The sequence below is a fragment of the Podarcis melisellensis genome (genome assembly GCF_964234715.1).
Source record: "Podarcis melisellensis genome assembly, chromosome: 8".
NCBI lineage: Eukaryota > Metazoa > Chordata > Lepidosauria > Squamata > Lacertidae > Podarcis > Podarcis melisellensis.
Genome location: NC_138540.1, coordinates 25,120,237 through 25,140,546, shown reverse-complemented (window position 1 = coordinate 25,140,546; position 20,310 = coordinate 25,120,237). Strand labels below are relative to the sequence as shown.

At 48.4% G+C, this 20,310-nt stretch overlaps 1 protein-coding gene across 11 annotated transcripts in view; it reads right to left on the bottom strand.

Moving 5' to 3' along the window:
* Positions 1-922: 922 nt before the first annotated feature.
* Positions 923-20,310, bottom strand: part of EPHB2 (EPH receptor B2) — a 112,504-nt gene continuing 93,116 nt past the window's right edge. For 4 of the 11 annotated variants that reach the window (XM_081923507.1, XM_081923511.1, XM_081923513.1 and 1 more), the window contains exons 10-16: positions 18,501-18,626; positions 17,420-17,667; positions 14,364-14,579; positions 10,452-10,673; positions 8,872-9,065; positions 7,881-8,036; positions 923-7,541 (exon numbers count right to left, since the gene is read on the bottom strand). In XM_081923507.1, coding sequence (XP_081779633.1) covers positions 7,433-7,541; positions 7,881-8,036; positions 8,872-9,065; positions 10,452-10,673; positions 14,364-14,579; positions 17,420-17,667; positions 18,501-18,626 — 1,271 coding nt within the window. In that variant the 3' untranslated portion in view covers positions 923-7,432. The remainder of the gene's footprint in view (positions 7,542-7,880; positions 8,037-8,871; positions 9,066-10,451; positions 10,674-14,363; positions 14,580-17,419; positions 17,668-18,500; positions 18,627-20,310) is intronic. The other 7 variants (XM_081923514.1, XM_081923510.1, XM_081923512.1 and 4 more) reach the window with 3 other exon arrangements.

Below are 20,310 nucleotides of genomic sequence, written 5' to 3'. Positions count from 1 at the left end.
TTCACAGGCTAGGTTGTATAGACCAGGGTTCCTAAACTTGGGTCTCCAGCTGTTTGTTATTTGGACTACAACTCCCACCATCCCTAGCTAGTAGGACCAGTGGCCAGGGATGATGGGAATTGTAGTCGTCCCAAAACAGCTGGAGACCCAAGTTTGGAAAACCTTGTATAGACTATCTAGAAACTGGGCATTGCAAGGAGAGGCAGGAATGAGATTTGGAGATATGCTTCAAGGTCCAGACTATGGGAAGTCCCAAAAAATTAATAATTATTATTTGGATGATAATTTGGTCTTTTTCATTTTGGTTTTTTATTTTAATTGGATTATAATTTGATATGTTAATTGGATGTTTTTTATTGGAAAATTAATAAAAATGATTTAACAAAAAGAAAAGAAAAGAAACTGGGTGGGCACCAAGCTTCATTCTCAAAGGTGACACCACTAGGTGCCCCATAAGGAAGGCCTTGAGTGGCAGCATGCCTGGGTCAGAGCAGTGAAAGGCCCCTTTGAGACCCAATCCCACCTCCCCCCACCATGCAGTGATGAGCACTAAGGGGCTCATTGCCTTCCATAAAGGGAGGATATATGGAATTCAAATCACATAAAACCAGGGCTCCAGTCTTTACATTTCTAGCTCTGCCTACTTTTACCTGTGCCCTTACCTACCTCTGGCATGTGGAAGCTTGCCCAGAATGGAATGTGACCTTCAGGCTGGATTCTAGCCCCCTCCCCCAACCTTAGTAGACTTATGGGGAGTGAGGCCTGCAGGCTCCATCAGGCCGGACTGCCTAAAAGCCAGAGCCATCCCCAAGCTTCACTTCCATTCTGCATGGTTCTCCAACGAGGCAGTCGATAGCCGACGAACAAAGAATAAGAGCCCGCCAGTGAGTGCTTCAAACTTTTACACTTCACATTTATTTTGAAAAAAAAGTCTTCTTAAAAATACTCCTACAAAGGCATCGGAGCAGCAGATTTTGTTTCCTTTATAAATACATCTGGTTTATTATTATTATTCATTATTATTCTTTCCTCCCCAGCAACATCAAAAGATGCATCATGGAGCCAGGAGAAGGCCCTGGTCGGAATGGAAGACACCCCCATGTGAGCAGGGCTGGAACGCCACTTACCTATTCACATTTTCTAAAAAATACAAACACGGTCAGGGGAACAGCAAATGTCGCACACCCAAGGCCACGGCCCATGGGCAGATGGAGACTGCGCAGGCATTCTGAAGTAGAGACCTGTGCAGTAAATGGGTCACCACTGAGCAGGGAGAAGAGGCTTGGCGACTGAAGACGTTGCTCTGAGCCAGAGCTGAGGTGCAGGGCTGCAGGGTAGGGGTGGGGTAGGACAGAACCCAAAGTGGCAACAAACGCCCGGCCAGTTTGGTTCTCATCTTGAGACTGGTGATGGTTGGTGCATGGGGATCTTCTGAAAAAAACAGATCCTTTAGCTGTCATTCCTGCATTGCAGGAGGTTGGACTAGAGGACTCCAGATGCTGCTGAAGGAATCATCCTATGATGCTATGATTTTTTCCAGGGCTGTTTGTTGCAGTTGGCCGCCGCTCTTCCCTCCTACATCTGCCGCTTTTTCAGTAGTGTTCATTTCAACCTCTTGGTTGGTTCCAGCCAGTCAGGAATCATGCACTGGATGCAACGATACTAGCCAATCAGGAATCACAGACTGGATGTGAACTATGGTAGCCAGTTTTGGAATGAGTGATGGGCTAATGTCAATTGTGGTTAAATGAAACCTTTCAGAGCCAGGGAAGTGCTTTTTGTACTGTTCACAGGGACACATCTAACCTATCAAGCAGCACTGCAAAAAGGGAGAGATCTCCCAGAAACCACGCCCAATGTACTCTCTTTTAATCCTGATACTGTTGTAAGTGAAACTGTCACCTGCTGTTCTAACCCTTGCTGTAAGAGATCTCCCAACTTGGTGGCAATGACAGTGGTGTTTCCAATTGTCTTTCTAGCAGCATTAGAACACAGGGCCACTGGAAGCAGCAGGCAGGGGTCTTTCCCAGCCCTGCCTGGAGATGCTGGGGACTGAACCTGGGAACTTCTGCATGCAAAGCAAGTGCTCTACCCCTGAGCTACAGCCCATCAACCAGTTTCATCATTGGATTGGGCATGGAACTTAAAAACCAAAGTCTACCCCTGGAACTGGTGATGGGGCATGATCAAAAGAGGTCCAACTGCAAGATGACAGCAAGTATCTGAGAACAAGGCCAGGCTGCATCAGTTGCTGCAGGGCCCATCCAGAATTTAAAACAGTAGCCATCTACAGTTATGGCTTTCTAGATGTTGCTGGACTCCCATCCCATCATCCCTGACCACTGGCCCTGCTGGCTGTAGGGGCTGAAAGGTATTCACCAACATCTGGCTCCTCTTTGCTGATCTGTAGAGCATGGAAGTGTAGACAAAACTGAAAGGGGGCACGGACAAGGCAGCCTGCAAGAGCCAGATCAGAGCCTTCTAGCCTGTTTCTCTAGGCAGCCCAAGGCCTCTGGGAAGCCTGTTCTCATGAAAGAAAGGCAAGGGAGATGCTGAGGCCATTGAGTCTTCCTGGAAGTCACAAGAGGGACAGGCTGTAACACCAGCGTATAGGTATGATTCCCCAGTAGAAGGAATATCCACTGAGGATGAACCCAATCTGACCCATGTCTGTTCTCTCAGCATCTCATATTTTCTTCCACCCTTTGGATAATTAATCCATCATTATCCTCAGCAGTGTGAGATGGCACCATGGAGAAACGGCTCCCATGCTACTGGGCATGTGCGAAGGGTGGGGTTGGGCAGCAGAGACCAAGGTCTAACACAGGGCTGGGGAACCTGCAGCCCTTCCAATGTTGCTGGGAGCCAATTTCTATACCCCACAACCATTGATCAGGCTGGCAAGGGCTGATGTATGTTATGAAACCAACAGCACCTGGAGGACTCAAAGCTAAGCTTTAATGCATAAAAGAAGACCAGATGATTGGGTTCTGAAACCCAACACACAACTCATTTGTTCCACTGAATTCAGTGGGACTGACTTCTTGAGTTGGCATGTATAGGATTGCACTGCAAGCTGGGTTTGTTCACAGGTAGAGTTTTAAAGCAGGGGTGGTGAACTGGACCTGGCTAATGGGCTGGATCCTTACCTCTCCATCCCACTATGGGTCAGGTTTGGCAGGTTGCAGGCAGCCTGCCCACCTTTCAATCACCTGACACCAATGCCAGGCAACCCATTTTTGCCCATGTGGCTTGAAAGCAAACTGTGTGGGTATAGGCACTGCACTTCGCCTGCCCTGATGATTGGCTGATTGGTGGTAACAGCAACACCCCCTGCTTCCAGCCCAGCCACATCCTTATCTGCCCCACACCTGACATAAAGTACATGGATGTAGGACATGTGAGCATGGCTTGAACAAAACATCCTAGTGTTCCAAATCTGGAGACTGGTGGACCTAATGAAGCTAGCTAGCAGAAGCTTCTCCACCCCTGTCTTAAACAAAGGAAGTTCCATTCCAGTTCAGTTACTGTTCTGCTTTTTTAAAAAAGAAAATCACAGTGAAATATTTGAGCGTTCTATCAGACTTTTGCATTTAGGAATTGCTTTTCTCTGCTCCTCTCTCCCAGCAGCCCCAAAGTGCTTGCCTTTGATATGCAAATCCTGGGGCCCTACTGAGAAAGTTGCTCTTTCTGACACAACACACCACCCCTCTCCACTCCTAGCCCTATCACAGTGTCCAGAAGTGCCAGGGCCCGGGGCCTGACGATTTATTGCTATCTTCAACAGAATGCTGCCAATCCAGTTTCAGTTCCAGGATCGCTTAAAAAAAAACATGGCGACGGCAGAGGGAGGTGGCGGGCATGGGATGAGGAGAGGGTGGGTGCTGGCTCAGCGTGTTGGAAGAAATCAGAAGGGTGACTCAAGCAGTTGCAATGGGGTGATGCGGACCGACAGGACAGCTCTGGTGCATTAAAGGCAAGTGCTGTGCATGGCACAGTCCTGATTCTGAATTCTGACACCACACTTGAAATACCTGCAAAATAAGTCTCTCTGCTGGCTTAAGGACAGAAAAAAGACAAGTGTGCATGTATGCAGAGGGGAAGCACAGTCGAGGAGAAAGAGGGGAGATTTCCAGGATCCTGGTGAGGTCACAATGAAATATCTACCATAGATGGGTGAGTCCCATCTCATTAGAACAATGGAAGAAATGAGGCGAGTCTCCATCAGCCCCCTTCTCTTGAAATCGTAGTCTGCATTAGGCGTGCTGCGAGTGCACTCTCTCACACACACAGTGAAATGGCTCAGGTAGATGTGTGTGTTGTGTTGTGTTGCCCGTCTGCTGGTGAAGACAGCTCCCCTGCCCTCCCTCCCGTGACGCCAGCAGCACCCAGTGGAACAAGACCGGGCCTTCGTCAGGAGGGAAGGGTCAGGGCAGCCTTAGTGCAAAGATACATCAGGTCCTTTCCCCTGTGCAAAGGAGCTTGCACGGAAAACCAGAAGGAAGGCAGCGGAGCACAAAGGCCAAGGCTAGCTCAGGTTCCAGGGGGTAGCTTGGTGTGGCACTAAATGGGGATTGCTTGGAATGGGACACCCTGCCCCACCCAAAGGGATGAAAGCTACCCATGGCATTGTAGGAGCTCTTTGCTCTGTACAACCAAGCTACACCTGATTCTGTGATAGCTTTATGGGATTATGACAGATTTCAGGACATTGAAATCTGTTTCTCCCTGGCCATGCGCACACACCTCTGGCAAGTCCACAAGATGGTATATGTACTTCTGCCAGCACTTGTATTTATTTATTTTTTAATCAGCCCAGGTAACCTATCTACAGCAGCCCAGTTCAGGAGTAACAGAAAATTGGGGCTTTCTGCCATGTGAACAAGCTAAGGGTTGTGTCTTTCCTTTTCTCTTTTCCTCTTTTCTGGTCACAAGGAAGAGATCAGATGTTTTTGATCTATTTTTAACCAAGGCACAGTTCCCCACAATGTCCAAACTCAAGGACTGAAGGTTTGTTTAAACTAGGATTTAAGAACAAACCAGGATCTGAAAAAATGTTTTAGTGCTGGGGGATCTCATTAGCTCTACTTTAATTCTTCATGACATCTGAATACTGGAAAGCATGATTTGTTCAAAGCTGGAAACCAGGAGCCACCTAGGACTCTAACCTTATTTTATGCAGCCTTTGACATCTCCAGAAGCTGCCCCATTCTTCTGCCCCATCAGAGTTCCCTTCTTCCTGTTTGTTTTTTCCATTCTCCCAGAGTTTTCCTCTCCTTCTGTGTGGTTTCATGACCATCTGTGCAATATTTAGCTGATAAAAAATAAATCTAAGTTTTTATTTGGGGCTACGTTTTATTCTGGATTTGTCTTTAGACTGGATCCCAGACAGTTCTCTCTAAGGTGAAACAAACCACAGTTCTCTAAAGTTTGGATGCCATGGGGAATCATTATTACTTTAAAATTAGAAGCCAAAGTTTACAAACTCCTTCTGATTTGCTTGAAAGAGGAAGCACTGCTCATTCATGTAGCAGATGTCTTCAATTTTCCATTATCCCTGAACCAGGCCTTTGTCTCTCGAACCCAGAGAGATGAAAATTCTGTGGAATTATTGGCACTGCTGGTTATCATTACCTTCCCCTACAGAAATAAGAGACCCTGAGCTAAGCAGAGTGACCCTTTCCAACCTGTGATCCTCCTGACAGTGACATGGTGGGTTTCCAAACTATTCACAACTTTCCCTGTTCTTTGAACCTTCAGAAGGACAGACTGAGTCAATGAGGATAGACCTTCTGCAAGGTTAAGCTCCAACCAACAGTCCTTCTAACAACCTGCCTGAGCTTGGCCATGGCAGGTCTGAGACCCACAATACCACCCATGTGCTGAGCACCAGCTGGGCTCCAACTTGTGGCTGCTGAGACTGAGATATGGGGCCTTGGGCTGGAGGTTAAAAGTCCTGCCGTGAGCCTTTTCTGACAAGGCTACAGCATCCCCTGTTGTTGACCTTCCTTCACTTTTATTTCCAGTCTCCTCAGGATGCTGAAGGACAGTTGAGGGTGTGTCAGAGGACTTCAAGAACCATTGCCCCATGCTCCTCCAACCCTCTTAGATGTTTCTTCACTCCCAGCTGAACTTCTCAGTTTAAGGCCCCCTTGGGGCAATTCTCAGGTTGGTATCATTTTTGAAAACTATCACAACATCTCTGCACGAGGTTCAGCAAGGGGTCCCCAATATGAAACAGCAGACAAGCCAACTAACTTTGAGACAACTGCTAAGGGATGACAAAGGACTTAGGAGCAGCCTGGCAGAACAGGGGGAAGGGGTTAGAGTGTGTCCGAAATGCTCATGGCCCCCTGGGAGGGCTCAGCTAGGAAGCTGCCCAGGAGGAGACAACAGAGTGTCCCTGGGAGAGAAGAACAGTGGATTTGCCATCCTGTTTTCTTTTTTCTTTTTGTTAAAACAAAACAACTCGGCTCCCCCCAAAATAATAATTCCCCCCTCCCCCCCACATCCCATTGTAAACAAAGTAGAAAAAGATGGAACAACGACAACCAGATGGAAATGCACATCAAATCTACAACATACTGCATGGAACAGGACGAGAGGGGCAGGGAGTTTCCCGCCGGAAGCAGGTCATTGGCAAACCATGAAGCCTTCTCAAATGTCTTGTGCATATTGATATGTAGGAACTGCCACTGGGAAGTGCAGCGCGCAGAGCCTCTAGGAGGCGCCGCTTGCAGAAACAGTCCCAGCGCAACAGAGACCAAGACCTCCGAAAGCCCCATGACTTTGCTTTCCCCAGTGTGGGGCAAAGATTCTCTTTCGTACAGAGGAGGAGGTATGGGTGGGTGGATGAGTGGGTAGGTGAGCTTCACCCGGATCCAGTCCTTCAGAGGAAAGGAAGTTAAAAAGACGTGTCCATCTCTGAAGTCTGTGACTCTAGAGGTGACCCCATTACATGGGTGGAAAGTTTCCTGGCGCTTGTCCCCTCTTCGGTCCGCAGATCTGCTGGCTGTTGTGGGAAGGGGAGGGCATGCCCAGCAACACTTGTAGGGACATGCAGTTTTGTAACCTCCCCCCCTCCCTGAAGACTTTCTGGTCCACTCTGTGCCCCAGGGGGTCCAACTCGTGCAAAGGAGGAGGGCGAAAGGGTCCCTCTGGATCCCTCCCTAGCTTGCTTGTCTCAGAGCCCTTAAAGAGAAATCCACTGCGGTTCTGTTTCATTTTAAAACATCCTTCTAAATAAGAGTCCTTCCTCTTCCCTTTTTTTTCTGGATTCTTGAAGTCTGCAGCATCTTTGCCCTGTGGCTGCCCCTTCCCTGTAGCTGCCGTCTCCATGGGGGAGCATTAAGACCCGCCCAAGGGCTCGGACACACAGGGACAAAAGGGGAACAGGACCTTGAGGAAGAGGTGTGTGCAAGTACCCAGCTTCTCAAACCTCCACGGACTGGATTTGATTCATCTGTGCTCGCATCACCTGGATACTGTTCAGGATTTTCTTCTGGTGCCCGGCTAATGTGACCCCTACTCGCAGGATGTCCCTAGGGGAGAAAAAAACCCACAGCAACAAGAGAGAAGCATTAGTGGTGGCAAAAATTGGGGGCACTGCACACTATGATAGACTCAGTCCTAGGATCATAGAGTTGGAAGGGACCATGAATCTCAACATGTGGTCCCCCATCCAGTTTGAAACCACACTGGACCCTGCTTAGCTTTGCTAAGTGGTCAACCAAATGCCTTCATGGGAAGCCTGCAAGCAGGACCTGAGTGCGACAGCATCTCTCCCACTTGTAATTCCCAACAACTGGTATTCAGAGGCATTGCTGAGAACATAGTCCTCATGGCTAGTACTCATCCACCTCTTCTCCCCTGGAACTTACTCCATGTTCATTTGGGACACCACGTCGAAGTTGGTGAAGCCAGCACTGGCAAAGCTCTCCTTGTACTGTCCCATCTTGATGGCTTCAAGCCACTCGTCCACGGTGTTGAAACTGGAATAGTCTGGAATGGTGCGGTCCAGTAAGGGGAGGTTAATCCTGGAAGGGGAGGGGAGAGATTGCAAGAAATGAGCAGAAGAAAAGATCTGGATTTGTTTGGCATGGAAGAAACCCACACTGATCATTTTCACAAGGGAAGTGCCATAGCACCTGCTTTGCATGCAGAAGGTCCCAGGTGTAATCCCTGGCATCACCAGGTAGGGTTGGAAGACCCTCTTGGTTCAGGGGGATTATAAGACCTGACCCACATTCTTGGAAACTCTTATGATTCAGGGGCCATGACGTGCATGGTGGAGAACTTCAATGAGGACAGGTTCCAGGCTACTTTCTCAGGGGAGAACCTCCGGTGCTTCATTTGGGACCCTTGTGGTCAGGGAATGCAGCTTGGCCATCACCCTGTGATTCAAAAGACGAGTCTCCTGCAGTGGCTCTTTCTTGTTGCAAAAGGCAACAATGCCAAAAGAAGGCAATGGCCCTTTAGCCAGTCAGGTAGTTCCCTCCTCCCCACTCGGGAGCTGGAAGGATCAGCCTATATAAGGCTTCAGTTGGCTCTGGCTCTCTATACAGAGGTCTTCTCTGGCAGCTGCCTTTACAGGACCCCTTGGAGCTGTCCAAGGTCCTGTAGGCTCCCTGCTTGACATGGACTCCTGACAACTAGACACCACCTGCCTCCCTTGTGAACCTCAAGCATCTTCAGCACTCAGCAGTAAAGCACTGCATGTGGACATCCCTGACCCAAAGTCCCAACTCTGGGAAACCAGAAATCCATTTGAGCTTGGGTAAAATTCTGGAGCAGCCGTCCCCAACCTGCTGCCATCCAGAAGATGCTGAACTCCCATCAGCCCTAACCCCCATTGTGTGCCCTGCGTCCTACCCAGAGGAAAGGGGTGCCATGGCTTTCAGGCTGTTTGGGTTCCGGATCATCTTGTCTAAGGTGTTGACAATCTGTCCAAATTTGGGCCTGTGGTTACGGTCCTTCTGCCAGCAGTCCAACATGAGCTGGTGCAAGGCACTGGGGCAATCCATGGGTGGTGGCAGCCGATAATCTTGCTCAATGGCGTTTATTACCTGCAAGGGGGGAAAAAAGCCCACATACATCTTTTTGTCCTTAGATGCTGACTGCTAGCCAACCGGCGATGGCTAAATGACACCGTTCTCATGGAAACAAATGCGACTTGAGAGTTCATTCACAGGTTCAGCCACAGCTTTCCCCTCCTTCATTGTCTGAAGCGGCTCATTAATTGGCCACCTCAACAGACTTAATCCACATCCAAAGGGAAATATTGCCTAAGCATTCATCGGCCTTGACGTCTGATGGCCAAGGCTGCCGCTCCCGATCCGTAATTGGGGATGTGACAATGCACATTATGCACATGCAAATACACACACACACATGAAATTGCTCTCCCCCCTCCAGGAGCTCCTCTCCTTTCCCCTCCCCCACCTGCTACGCTATCGGCACAAATGCCCTGCTGGAGACATGAGCGGTTCTCCCCTCTGCTGGTGTTCGCAGCCCGGGTCGAGGAGGCTAATAGGGGGTGAAGTTACTGAACGCTCTGCCCTTGCTGGAAAGATCACTGTCAATTAGCCAGCAATGGCTTCTGGGGTGGAGCGCTCCAGGGCTGGAGGAAGGGCAGGAGCGCAGAGCAGAAGGAGCCCGCCAAGGAGATAGGCTGGGAGCTGCTACGAACTGAGGCAGCTCCCTGAGACGATCATGTTCCTATAGGGGCAAGGATTTGACATCAGACTGAGAATGACAGCAGTCCACAGGCTGAGACAGAATACCACCCTTAGCTTATGATTATTATTAATACCCCACCTATTCCCTAGACTGGGACTCAAAGTGGCTTACAGACAAAAATACAAACCACAGATAAAATACAAAAATGTATAAAATGCCATCATTAAATAACAATTAAACCTTGATAGAATTAAAACAATGTAAGGGAGGAATCTATCAAAATGCAGATATTAAAAACAGCACAGCACTAATAAACGTCCTTTCCTAAAAAACAAAACAAAACAAAAACAAAAAAATTCCCCACCTAACTATACAGTATAAGGCATAATAAGTCATAACCAGCACTTTGAATTGTCCCCAGAAACAGACTGGCAGCCAAGTGGATTTTCAGCAAATTCCTGCCAGACCTCCATCCAACCTCTGCCAAAAAACCTCCAAAAAGGAGAGCTGACCACCTTCTGGGGAAAGTCTGTTCCACTGTCAAACAGCTCTTACCATCAAGAAGTTCTTCTTAATATTTAATTGGAATTTCCTTTCTTGTCATTTGAGTCCATTTGTTCAGGTCCTACCCTCTGGAGCAGCAGAAAACCATCTTGTTCCATCTTCCACCTGACAGCCCTTCAGATATTTGATGATGGCTACCCTTTCATCTCTCAGCCTTCCCTTCTCCAGGCTAAACATACCCTGTTCCACCAGCAGTCCCTCATACTTACATCTTGGTTGGTCATGTCCCAGTACGGCCGCTCTCCATAGGACATCACCTCCCACATGACTATTCCGTAGCTCCACACGTCACTTGCAGAAGTGAACTTTCGGTACTGGATGGCTTCCGGTGCTGTCCAACGGATCGGGATCTTTCCGCCCTGTAGTGGGGGTGGAGCACAGGGTTTCTCGCTTGGGTTGCTTGCATCAGCCCCAGCCAAGTGGAATGGCTGCTAATGGAGTCAGTGGGGAACAAGTAAATAAGAGTTAGCCCTAACCAACTTCTTGTAAGGAGGCTAGTATGATGGCATAGGTCCAGTTGCACCTGTACTCATACCTGGAAGCACCGCAGCACCATTAATGCAAGTGCAAGTCTCTCATCCCCTGACTCCTCAGTTGAATATTTCACTGGTTGGTGAAGTGATAGAATTCAATGTGGGCTGCTGAGTCCAGGTTTCTTCAAGCAAGCAAGGCTACCACAAGCCTAAGAATCCTCTCCATAAGATACTGGTTTTAAAACTATGGGAGTCACTCCATATATGCCCACTTGATCTCTTCGATTGGCAGAACTGGCACCAGCACAGGTGAAACATAATACCTGTTCCACATTGGTAGGAAATCATTATTTTAATGTGGAAAAACCTACACGGTGGAACTCAGGCAGCTGCCTTCATCAGGGCCGGACCACCCATGAGGCACGGTAAGGGTCAGGGACTGGACAGAGGAGGAATGGTGGAGACCACCCTGCCTGGGTGGAGGAAGAGGAAGACAGTATAGATTTACAACAGTGGACTGAGGGAGGTCAAAGCTCAGAGGCAGATGAAGGGGAAAGGTGGGAAATAATGGGAGAGAAGCAGGAGGAAGTAGAAGCAGAGTAACAGCTGACTGACATAGTGTCATTAGAAAGCATCCCAGACCCTCCATCTCCCAGAACCCGGCGAGCCTTAAAAGTAGGAGAGCAAAGGGCTCAAAGACAGAGGGCACATAACAGCACTCGTAGAAGTGACAAATGAGGAAGTGGGAGAGATGGGTGTGTGTGGAGATTCACTTGGGACAACACCATTAACCAAGAAGTTGGGTTCAATAGCCTCTCTCTGTAAAGATCGAAATGAAAAAGGATGGTAAGAAACCTTTCCTTGTCTTTATACTTTCCTGAGCAACCAGCCGGGAGCCACTGACAGCATCCTGACAGTAAGGTGAATGCCTCAGGCGGCAGGATCTACAGGGACAGAAGCTCCCAATGTAGATCTTTATTTTCCCCTTGTTCCTGATTTAGACCTTCGCTCGCCCCTTCTTCCCTAGTGGGGAAAGGGGTGCCATTTTGTGGTTTGCCTCTGGTGCCAAAATGTCTTGGGCTGACCCTGTACTCTTTTCAGTGCTTGCAAGAAATATTAAAAGAAAAGAGGCATGCCTGCACAGACATGTAGAACATAGATGTGTATTTTGATCTCTTGCTGATTTTACCTTTTGAATGTTTTAAAGGGTTGCTTTTGCGCTTTCCACCGATAATTTCATTTTATTCTCTCTGCGAACTGCTTTGAGGTGCTGTTTTTCTTTTTACAATCAAGTGGTGCATAAAGTTTATGAAACAAAAGTGAATAAATACAATTAGAAGGGAGCTTTCGAGGCACGAGAGCAAGATAGAACTCCCATGTTGAGGTGCAGTCTGCCTTTGAATACCAAATGCTTGTATGGGGGGGCACCCCCTTTCTGCCCTGTTGGTAATGCTCTCCAGTGGCAACAAGTTGGGTACCGCTAGATACAGACATGCTGAATGAGGCAGATCTTTGCTCTCCATCCACAGGGGTTTTCATCCCCCCCACCCCCATATATTTCCTTATTTTCAAGGAAGGTCAGGAAAAATTAGGTTGCCTGTTTTCACTGTACTGATCCAGTTCTGTGACAGCACAGTGCCAGACCCCCACCCAGCACTGTTCGCACCGACCAAATAAAAAATGCAACGGGAGAGGCTTCATTGCCAGCATCAGTGATGCTTCAACAGCCTCGCTGATCATCAAGGAGGAAGAGCCATAAATTCTTAACACTGCCGTGCTGGGTTTGCGTTAAGAGGCCTTTGGCGAAGGCCATTTCTGTCTGCTGCAGAGAAAAGCCAGATTCCTGTGGAAGGTTGACCCAGATAAGGTGCCCCGTGACCCTTCCGACTCATCTCTCCAGAACAAACTTCTTGTGTGTGTCTTCTCCCCTGTACATGATTGGGATGAGTAACTCACATTGCGGGGAGACGTCCCTGCCCTGCCCAGAGTCCTCTGATCCACTGTGCCAACTCTAGAACCAGTTTTCTTTGTGTGTTTATGGGAAACACTTCTTGAAGCATTTGCCCCAGGAGAACCCCATCTCTGCCTTGAGGGCCAAATTCGACAGGTGGGGGGAGCCGTCCACTTGCTAACCACATGACCTTACAGCTGTCCCATGTGCGAGGTGCTGCAAAATGAGAAGTGTTTCCCACCCCCACATCGTTTTAGCAGACTTCCATGGGGGTCTCCTGCTAAAGCGATGAGCTGGAGATTCTCAGGCATACCCGTTCCCAACTCCTTGTGGGCAACCTCACTTAGGTCCATTACTTTGAGTATAACTCAGTTGAATAGCATCAGAATAGAAGGCCCGTGATGAAGCGGTGGCAAGGCAATTTCACAGGAGAGGAACATAGAAGAGAAGAAGAAGAAGAGTTTGGATTTTATATCCCGCATTATCACTACCTGAAGGAGTCTCAAAGTGGCTAACATTCTCCTTTCCCTTCCTCCCCCACAACAAACACTCTGTGAGGTGAGTGGGGCTGAGAGACTTCAGAGAAGTGTGACTAGCCCAAGGTCAACCAGCAGCTGCATGTGGAGGAGCGGAGACACAAACCTGGTTCACCGGATTACGAGTCCACCGCTCTTAACCACTACACCACACTGGCTCCCTCAAGCTTGCTGGATCAGGCCAATGGCCCATCTCATTCAGCATCCTGTTGTTATGGCAGCCAACCAGCTGTTCGTGGGAAGCCAGCAAGCAGGATTTGAGCACAAGAGTGCTCTCCCTTCTCCTGTGGTTTCCAGCAACCCGTATTCAGAAGCATTTCTGCCTCCAACTGTGAAGGCAAAGCATAACCATTATGGCTAGCAACCATTGATCACCTTCTTCTCTATGAATTTAATTCTCCTTTAAAGCCATCCAAGTTGGCCATCATTACCTTTTGTGGAAGTGAGTTCCATAGATTAACTATGCACTGCATGAATAAGTCCTTTTATCTGTCCCAAATCTTCTGACTTTCAGCTTCATTGCATGCCCATGAGGTCTAGTGTTTATGAGAGAAAGGGGGGAGGTTTTCTCTATCCACTTAAGTGTGCTGCATGTTTTTTCTCCCAGAGATTGACCACCCACCTGACCACCTATCAGGGACTGGGCAGAGGAAGAATGGTGGAGATGACCTACCCAGCCTGACCCTTTCAGAGAAGAAGAAGGAGACAGTTCAGAATTACAACAGGGGTTTGAGGGAGGTCACAGCTCAGAGGCAGATGAGGGGAAAAGCTGGGAAATAATGGGAGAGGAGGAGGAGGAAGAGGACACACCGGGGGGTGACAGCTGATGGACACAGTGTCTTTAAAAAGCATTCCAGACCCCCCCTCCCAGAACCCAGCGAGCCTTGAAAGTAGGAGAGCAAAGGCTCAGAAGCAAAGGGTCCTCGGCTCCACCTGTAGGGGAGTGATGACGAATGAGGAAGTGGGAGAAAAAGGGGGTGGAGAGTCACTCGGGACAATGCCATTGTTCCAAGAGGCTGTGTTCCCAAGCCTCTTTCTGTAAATATGGAATAAAAAGCAGGTGGTAAGCACTTTTCCTTGCCACCTGACACCACCTTGGAAACCACTGAGTTTTCCCTCCATCCTGCCTTCATCCCGGAAGGTTTCCTTCCTGTGTCTTACCAGGGCGCTGGTGTAGGTGGGATCCGAGGTGTCATCTTCCAGGAAGCGGGAGAGGCCGAAATCCGAGACCTTGCAGACGAGGTTGCTGTTGACAAGGATGTTGCGAGCCGCCAGGTCACGGTGGACATAGTTCATGTCAGCCAGGTACTTCATGCCAGCAGCAATGCCCCGTAGCATCCCCACCAGCTGGATCACAGTGAACTGACCATCATTTTGCTGCAGGGTAGAAGAGAAAAGGGCCGGCAGGGTCAAGCAGGGATCAGGGTTGGACAAAAGGGGGTTTCAAGGAGAATTCAGGCCACCAAACCACCTGGTTAATCACCTTCGCTCATGGAATCAGACTTGCAGAGCTGCAAGGGACCCCAAGAGTCATCTAGTCCAACCCCCTGCAATGCAGGAATCTTTTGCCCAACATGGGGCTCGAACCCAGGACCTTGATATTAAGAGTCTCATGCTCTTATAAATATATATATATAAGTCTATAGAACAAAATATATAAAAAACAAACAGAACTGTAGCAATAACAAAGACAATCAAAAATTTAAAAAGAAATCCTCATGATAATTTATCAGATTTTTGGTGTGAATTTTTCCTATTATACACATTTATATAAGCGGTTGTGACTGATATACCCACTTCTGCAAGCCACTTTCCTCAATTTAATGCATTTCATAGAATCGTGGGGTTGCAAGGGTAATCAAGTCTAACTTCCTACAGTAAAGGAATCACAAATAAAGAATCCCTGATGGATGGCCACTCAGCCCCTGTTTAAAAACTTCCAGGTAGTCTGTTCCATTGTCAAATAGCTCTTACCATCAGAAAGTTCTTCCTAATGTTTAGTCGTAATCTCTTTTCTTGTAATTTTTGAATTCCCTGGTTTGGTCTTCCCGTCAAGAGCTGCAGAAAACAAGCTTGCTCTGTCTTCCATGTGGCAGCCCTTGAGATATTTGACGATTGGCCCAGAGACCTGAGCAGGTTGCTGCTCTTCAAGGGTTTTGCACCAATCAGGCTCAGTCAGTTCCCTATCCAGAGGGTGCGGAGGGGAGGAAATCCTGTCTGACAACGTTATCGTCCAATATGCAGAAAACAACATGTGCAACAGCTGCTCCTTGGGGAAGGAGGCTAACTTAGTGGTAGAGCATCTGCTTTGCATGCAGAAGGTCCAAGGTTCAAGCCCAAATGGCACCTAAAGTGGGGCCAGGAGAGACCTTGGCTTGAGATCCTGAAGAGTTGCTGTCACTCATGTGTGGACTGAACCTGATGGGCCATAGGAAGTGACAGCTTCCTCTGTTTCTATGCTCTCTTTGACTGCACGGCCTGCTTCCTACCAATCAGCTCTTAATATACTTAGTGGAGTGAGAGAATAGAGGAGCTGCTCTCAACCTTGAGTCCCCAGATGTTGTTGGATTACAACTCCCATCATTCCAAGCGAACAGGACCTGTGGCCAAGGAAGATGGGAATTGCAGTCTAACACTATCTGGGGACCCAAGGTTGAGAAAAGCTGGTATAGATTAAGGATCCACATTTACGGGAGGTAGGGAGGAGAGGGGTTAGATTGGTATTTGTATGATCCCTTATAGCCTACATGGAGGTGGGTGAGCGATCTGTTTGTACATTATTGTCAGAGCCACCCGTCTGGTCCCAGCTCACAAGAGACCCAACTCCAATCCGGTTTATTTACAGAAAGTCTTTATTGAAGATCATGGTTGCGTTTACATTCCATCTTTGTGACTCTACGTCTGTAACGTTAGACCGCTGAAGTCCCCTCTGAATCCGTACCGCCTCGGCACCAATTTAAGAGGCTTGTGCTGGACCACCTCTTCCTCTCCTTCCTTTTCCGCAGGGTCTTTCTGCCCCCCTGGGTTCCCCCTCGCCGGGACTCGCCCGAGGCTGAATCCTCTGATGCCTCTGCCCCCCTCCTTCTCGCTTTGGGGCCGGGCTCCTCCCCAGGGCTCTCCTCACTTCCGCGCGCCTCTACATTTGAACTTGGCGCGCGTACGTTGCTTCTGACCTTTCTCTCGACCGCTACACTGCTCCCGGTGCTACTCTCCACCCCCTCCGGCTGAGCGTCCTGCTCCGATCTCCTTCCCCTGTCTCCTTCTTGCTCTGCTCCCTCTGACACACTGGTAACTGCACCCCCTTCACTCCGTTCCGGCTGAGAAGCCGGCTCCGGTGTCCAACTCCCACTGGGGCTTCTCCCTTCGCTCCCCTGCTCCTCACTGCTTCCCCCTTGGCCTCCCTTTGGTCTGACCAGGGGGGCTCCCTTTTGGGAGTCCTCTGACTCACTGGACAGACTCATGGACGACCTTTGGTCATCGTCATCCTCCTCCTCATCTCTCTGGGATTCTTCCCCCTCGCTCTCTGTCTCCTCCCCCATCTGCTCTTCTCTCCCTGAAACCCTGACAATTATGCTTAATGCAAACAGGGGGCTGTCTCCAACTAAGCCCTACTCAGAGTAGACCCACTGAAGCGAGTGGACCTAAGTTAGTCATGTCCCTTAAGTACAACAGATCTACTCTGAGTACTACTAGCATTAGGAGCAACCCAGAGACTTTGTGTGTGCGGATGCAACATTGATTCCATTTATTTTGTTTAGCTGTTAATGATGTTTACATGTGGAATTTTAATTGTATTTTGGTATTCGATTTACATTTGTAATGCTTTTCTTCAATGTTTAAGCACCTGCTTTGCATTCTCACTAATTATGCTGCTTTAAATGTGCTTCTCCGCTCTCTTTTTGTATCCGATTCTCATATGTAGCATTTCATTTTTATATTTTGTAATGTTCAATTTGATTGGTTAAGAAAGGTTGCAGGTGGGATAGAAACGATTTAAACGGATAGAAAAAAAGGGAGTCAATGCGATGACATATTTAGCCTCTTTTCGGCAGATACCCAATTCCAATTGTGTGTGTTTGTCTCTGTTTGTTTGTCACCTACTTTTGTGCATCTCTCTTCCAGTTTTCAGAGAGGCTCAGAAAGAGGGCAGCTGCTTCCACGAGGAACCTCTCCCCCGTCACTGAACCCACTCCCAGCCTCCCCCATTAACAGAGTACCCGTAGGAAAGAATCCAACGAGCCGTTCTCCATGAATTCCGTAACGATCATGACAGGGGGGCTCTTGGTGACCACCCCCTCCAGGTGGATGACGTTGGGGTGGTCAAACTGGCCCATGATGCTGGCCTCGCTTAGGAAGTCCCGCCGCTGCTTCTCGGTATAGCCAGATTTCAGTGTCTTGATGGCCACAAAGCTCTCCCTCTTGCCTGGAAGCTTGAGGTGGCCACTGCACACCTCGCCAAACTCCCCTGGAGTGGAAAACAGGGTGAAGGACAAAAGAGTGCCATAAGATTCTGAGCTTCGGGAGTGGGTAGGGGAGAGATAGCAGTTACCTTCCACTGTTCCCCATTTCCTCGCACCCACCCCCAGTTCAAAAGCAGGGCACGATCCCTCCCTCAGTCAGAGCCACCCATGGGAAGGTGAGGCACCCACACAGTCTGGGCCCTAAGGCTGTGCCAAGCACCTTCCCTCATTTCTTAACATCCTTGAATTGTAGACTTGGAAAGGACCAAAAGAAACATGAAGGCCAACCCAATCACATCCCAATAAAATGGGGCCATTTATGCAGTTTTCACAGAGGTGGGGAGGGCATTTTTTTGGGGGGGGGGATTGTTGAGAAACTCTTTCTCACTTTTCCTGGTTGTTGATTGTTATTCCCCCGCCCAAATAAGGGAATGTCCTAAAGATAGCAATGTTCTGAGTCATTTTTGGAGAAATGGTGGTCCACAAAAGAGGCCACCAGTTTATGCAATAGCTGCCATTTTCCTCCAAAATGCTTGTTCTATATCTGATATATTCTGAATGTGTGGGGTGGGGTGGGGAATGGCTGCTGTTGAAGAGAGCTCCACTACCATCTAGGGAGAGAGAGAGAGAGAGAGAACCCCATCTCTGCCACCATTCATCCATCAGCTCCACCTGAAATGGCCCCTGTCCCACTCTTGATTTTCAAGATGGAAGTTCAAAAATGCAGATTTTTGGCATGGCCCCAGCTAGGTGTGCACTCTGCCACACCCTCCCATCGACACACCCTCCCTGTGACAGTTTGGGGTTGCAGCACAGGTATCCAAGGGCGGGGACTTACCTGCACCAATCACCTGCTCGATCTTGACACACGAGATGTCAATCTCCTTTGCAAACTCCCTGACAGCCTCATTGGGGTCTTCGTAGGTGAAAGGGTCGATGTAGATCTTCATTCCGGGAGTCACTGCTCAGGGGTGGAAAAGGGTAGAGATGTGGATCTCTCTCTCTCTCTCTCTCTCTCTCTCTCTCTCTCTCTCTCTCTCTCTCTCTCTCTCTGTGTGTGTGTATTCATTCATCACACTTAAATACCCAGCCCATCCCCAAAGAACCCAGGCCAACTATCACTGTTTCTCCTACTTTACAACTTTTGGCACCCTTCCAACACCCTTAACAAACTACCCTTCCCAGAATTCTTTGGGGAAAACCATGAGTGTTTAATGTGGTTTAACCACAGCACTTTAAACATGTAGTGAAAATGAGGCCAAAGCAACAAGATGAACCAGTTCTCCCCGGTTGCCAACCAGTTCTCTCCCTTCCCATTCTGACCACCACAGCACACTGCAAATGTGCAGCGATACCTGGAAGCGTCTGCATGAGCCTGTGGTCAGCCTGTATGGGGAAATGCTTATGTGCAACTCAGCTGTGTGCCTCTGGTGGATCAACTGAAATGGAATCTATCACGGTGGGATCATTGCAGTGTCAGGAAACAAGCACAGTGTAGAGACTGCTTTTATTCTAAAAGGGTGATCCTGGTTTTGTGGGCAGAGTTGCGACATGGGAAGTTCTTGCTACCGTACGTGCTGGGATTGTGTTTATGTCAATGCATATTGGGACCCAGTGGCTTTTGAAGTTGGCACCATCACTGCACCAAAGATCTATCTGGACCCCCAGGTTGTGCTTACTTTCAATATTTATGGGAGATTTACTTCAATTTAACAAAGCAAGATATACTAATAACTCGTTTGCTAACAGCTGCTTGTTCAGTCGTGGCTCAAGGGAGGAAGCACCTTTCTACATATTCCATTACCAACTGGTTTCAAAGAGCCTTCTTTACAGGGCCATCAGAGAAATTGACCCACAACTATGGGTTCTCAGATGAGAAACAGACCTGATGGGTTTTGTGGCTGCCCGGTGGTTATTGTAGCTTATTTAATGACAGTCACACACACAAACAGCAAATCCTATTGAAATATGATTTCATCTTGCACTGTTTTTGATTTTTTGAGTTTTTGATCTGTTGTTTACGTCTGATCTTGGATTATTGTTGCCGTACTGCCTCTTTTTGCCCAATTTCCTTTTTATCTTTCGTCTCTTTACCTTGTACCTGATCATGCCCAATTCCCCCCTCCCTTTGTTGTTGTTGAATTGTTGAAATAGTCTGTTAGTTATATAAAAACAGTTTCAAAACATATTTAAAAAATAAACTGCTTTTATACTTGCTTTGCTATTTGGCTGTTCCATTTCCCTCCTTATTGAAAGTGGGATACTTGGCGATTGCATGTGGAGTAGGGGCTCTAACTACCTGAAGCTAATATCCAGTTTTCTCATTTATACAGTGCCTGTGTGTAAAAGAAGAAGAGAGAGACACTGTTGGGTCAGAGTAGCAGATGTAGCGAGGTCTGGGGAGGAGGCAGCAATGCATCAGACTGGGGCTCCAAGTGACCAGGGCCCAACACTTGATCCCTGCACCACTAATGCCCTTTCAACTGCAGGTCTGGCCGACTGTGCCCTATACTTCAGAGGTACTACCAGCCACCCTGAGCATTGTCAGCTGATCAGCAAAGGCCAATCCCTGGGTGGCATTTATCTACATTCTGTCCCCGCCCCCTCTCTGCATGCATGATGCTGTCCCCAAACCTGCTGAGATTTCA